At 36.4% G+C, this 3,293-nt stretch overlaps 1 protein-coding gene across 1 annotated transcript; it reads right to left on the bottom strand.

The window, feature by feature from the left end:
• Positions 1-207: 207 nt before the first annotated feature.
• On the bottom strand, positions 208-3,293 carry LOC102617956 (IQ domain-containing protein IQM1). Its single transcript, XM_006475419.4, has 7 exons — positions 3,140-3,293; positions 2,512-3,011; positions 2,200-2,380; positions 1,848-2,024; positions 1,501-1,731; positions 1,240-1,341; positions 208-906 (listed from the first exon to the last, which is right to left on the bottom strand). Exons 2-7 carry the CDS (start codon positions 2,997-2,999, stop codon positions 475-477), a joined length of 1,611 nt encoding a protein of 536 aa, XP_006475482.1. The 5' UTR covers positions 3,000-3,011; positions 3,140-3,293; the 3' UTR covers positions 208-474.

Below are 3,293 nucleotides of genomic sequence, written 5' to 3'. Positions count from 1 at the left end.
TTATTTTGATAATAAAATTCAAACCAAACCCAAACCAAACCCAAATTGTTTGGTTTGGTTTGGGTTAAAAATATTTGGGTTGGTTTGGATTGGATCCAAATTTTTATGGTTTGGTTTGGGTTGACTTAAAATCCAACCCAAACCAACCCATGCCCACCCCTACCTTAAATACAGTATTAGATTCATGGTTTGGGAAGAACAGAAAATTAGAATATAATAGAATAATATAAATTAGAAACATGACCATTGCGGGATGATTATTTCCTCGTATTTTGGTATACGCAAAAGAATCAGCAAAACCCAATATACAAATCGGTGAAAAATATATATTAATTTGGCTTAGTGAAACCAAAATTTGAAAAAAAAAAATGAAACAATAAATTAAATTTAAAAAAATGGAAGAAAAAAGTCAAGTTAGCCTCCCCATCCTGGTATAAAGTTGAAACCATTCACCCCTTTTAGTGAATTGGTGGTTTAGTTAGCTGCAGGAATTGGAGTCCTTGGGCTTGGGAGGCCCATATATGCAAGCCTTGGAGAGAGACGGACCCTTGGGCTAGGCCGCGGCGAAGGAATTGGGCCGTAGCTGACCAATGGCCCAGTCACAGGACGAGGTGATAGGTTAACTTGTTCCAATGCCTTGGACTGTAAGTTCGTAGGATAGTCCCGCACACACCCGATTCGTGGACCAGTACCCGTAGTCCACTTGCATGACAACCGTTTAGCCAGGTCAAAGTCAAACACCTTCGGATTGTTAACCTCCTTGATGTTATCATTTTCCGCTTGATTAACAGTTGGGATTGTATCTTTTGATTGTTTAGCTAAAGCAGGGCCCACCGCGGGCTTTGATTTTGATTCCTCAATGGGTGGTGCAACAAATGAAGGATTGTCGTCATCGATGGCGTACCTCTGTCATGTAAAACAATGAAGCTAACATCAGTTGTTTTGTCACAGGAACAGCTAGATTTAAATCCTATTCAATATTTAATTAAGCCAACTGCATAGAGGGAAGCGCTAATTAATTAATTCACATCCCCCCCCCCCCCCCCCCCCAAACACAAACACACACATAAAATTGTCCCGATCTAAAATTTTAAATTTGTAAAAATATATCAAAGTTATGTACTTTAACAGTGTAATCACACAATACTATTGAGTATTGAACCTAAAGTTCAAGATCTTGAATATATATATATATATATAGTAGACAATTATATATATGAATGAAAATAATGTAGATACCTTAACATTGGTGAGATCTACATGGTTTTCCTCAAGGAAGCTGATAAATTCCCGGAAGTTCTCTTCTGTTGGGTGATAGTGACCACTATATGGCCATATTGCCTGAAAAAGTGAAGGTAATGCAATAAGATATTAATGGCATTTTGTATTTGTTAATTTGCGTTATTAATATGTTCAGAAATTTAAATCTGCACTTCATAGGTGCCCACATCCTGAAGACCCCTATTATGTATCTATATAAGTAAATAAATAAATACATACCTCCAGAATACCATTATGGGCAACTAATCTTCCGGCAGCCGTAGTGGCGCCACCGGATAGAAAACTGGAGTGCTGAAAGGAGCCTTTCTTTTTAGGGCCAACATACAAAGCCCTGGTGGTGCTGAGCACAAATATCCATTTGGAACCCTCAGTTGTTTCCACAGGAATTCCACTTTGCCGATATAAAAGCTTCCCATTTTCAACCACCACTTCAAATACTTGTCTTTCTTGCTGCGTTCCCATTAATAGACAACATCCATAATGAATTCGTGCAAGTTGCGAATAATAATTAAAAGGAAAAAAAAAAATTTATCTTCAAATTATATTATCACATAACTTAAACTTACTGGTCCAAGATATGTAATGCATTGACGCTGAAGAACAGCCCTAGGGCATTTCTCAAGATTCACTTCTTTTCCATCTCCAACATCCAACCAGTAAAAGAAGGGTTGCGTGCTCTCACTATCAAACCAGATATCATAATACATATGTAGATTATGCCCATAACGGTGTCGAGGATCAATCTGCTCAGAAAATTATATAAGATCGATCAATCAGTGCTCCCTCATTCTAATAAAATGTGTATCATGATAAAATATTTTTTTTGTATTTTTTCTTTTAAAAAAAAAAGAAATAAAGAAATGCCATAGACTAAAATATAAAAGACACTGTATTGAAATACATGAGTTATATACTTACAGCCTCGAGCCAATGTTGTAAAGCGAGTTTTTGAGCTTTATCATCTTTACTTAAACCCTTTCCGACCTTGGCTGCTCTGGTCCTAGCCCTGGCCCACCGTGACACTGCGGTTTCCGGTTTCTCAATATTGAAGAATGATACTGAACTTCGCTTCAGGGCAGCAAAATCCAATGCCTTCCACCTATATATGTGTGTGTGTATTGTAATAACAATTAATTCATGGAAGTAACAAATTAAATTAAATTAAATTAAATGAATATTCCTAAAAGAAAAGTTAATTAATAAAAAAGAGAGTAGGTAGCTAGTACTAACCAGAGCTCCTCAACAACAACAGCACAATCTGCAAGGTTTCTTCGAGTTCGGTAACTCTTATAAACCTTTTGAAGCTTAACCGCAGCAGCATTAAGCTCGCACACCGGTCTCGGTGAGAACATGATTGCCGGTTCGGGAAGAGAAAGGGAAGGCATTGGCACATGCTTCAAGGTATTTGAACCCATCATAATCTCTTTGTTGTTATCTTCAACAGCTACATAATTCTTGAATGAAAAATTATTTTCTAGCAATTTTACATTTTCTGGTTTGTAATTCTTTAAGCTTCTTGTTCTTTTAGTACTTTTGATGGTTTCATCATCATCATGATAATGATCATTTGAGGAGCCATCTGTTTTCTTGAAGCTATTTACCCTTACGGTGACCTCACCATCTTTGGTATCAAAACTGATGTTGTATGCCAAACTAAAAATCCTGTGTTTCAGAATCTCTTCCCAGGCCGATAAGAGCAATGAAAGCGAAAAGCCCATAGATATATCTATCTGCAATTTTTAAATTAATAGGAGGAACCCAGATTAAATTAAAGAGAAGCAAATTAAAAGAACATGAACACGACCCTCAATTATCAAAAAAGAAAAGAACAAAAAAAAAATCTCTTCTATTAAATTACCTGTAGTACTGTGTTAGAGGACCGGAGACCTGCTTATTCCAATTTTTCTTAATTTGTTTTATGGTTGTGTTTTTGATTTGATGTCAAGATGCAATTGATGATGTTAAATTTGACTGCTCCTTTGCTTAATTTATATTACAACTGCTCAGGGAAC

This window comes from Citrus sinensis, chromosome 1 (assembly GCF_022201045.2).
Source record: "Citrus sinensis cultivar Valencia sweet orange chromosome 1, DVS_A1.0, whole genome shotgun sequence".
Classification (NCBI taxonomy): Eukaryota; Viridiplantae; Streptophyta; class Magnoliopsida; order Sapindales; family Rutaceae; genus Citrus; species Citrus sinensis.
The sequence above is the reverse complement of the archived record's forward strand: the minus strand, read 5'-3'. Positions and strand labels throughout refer to the sequence as shown.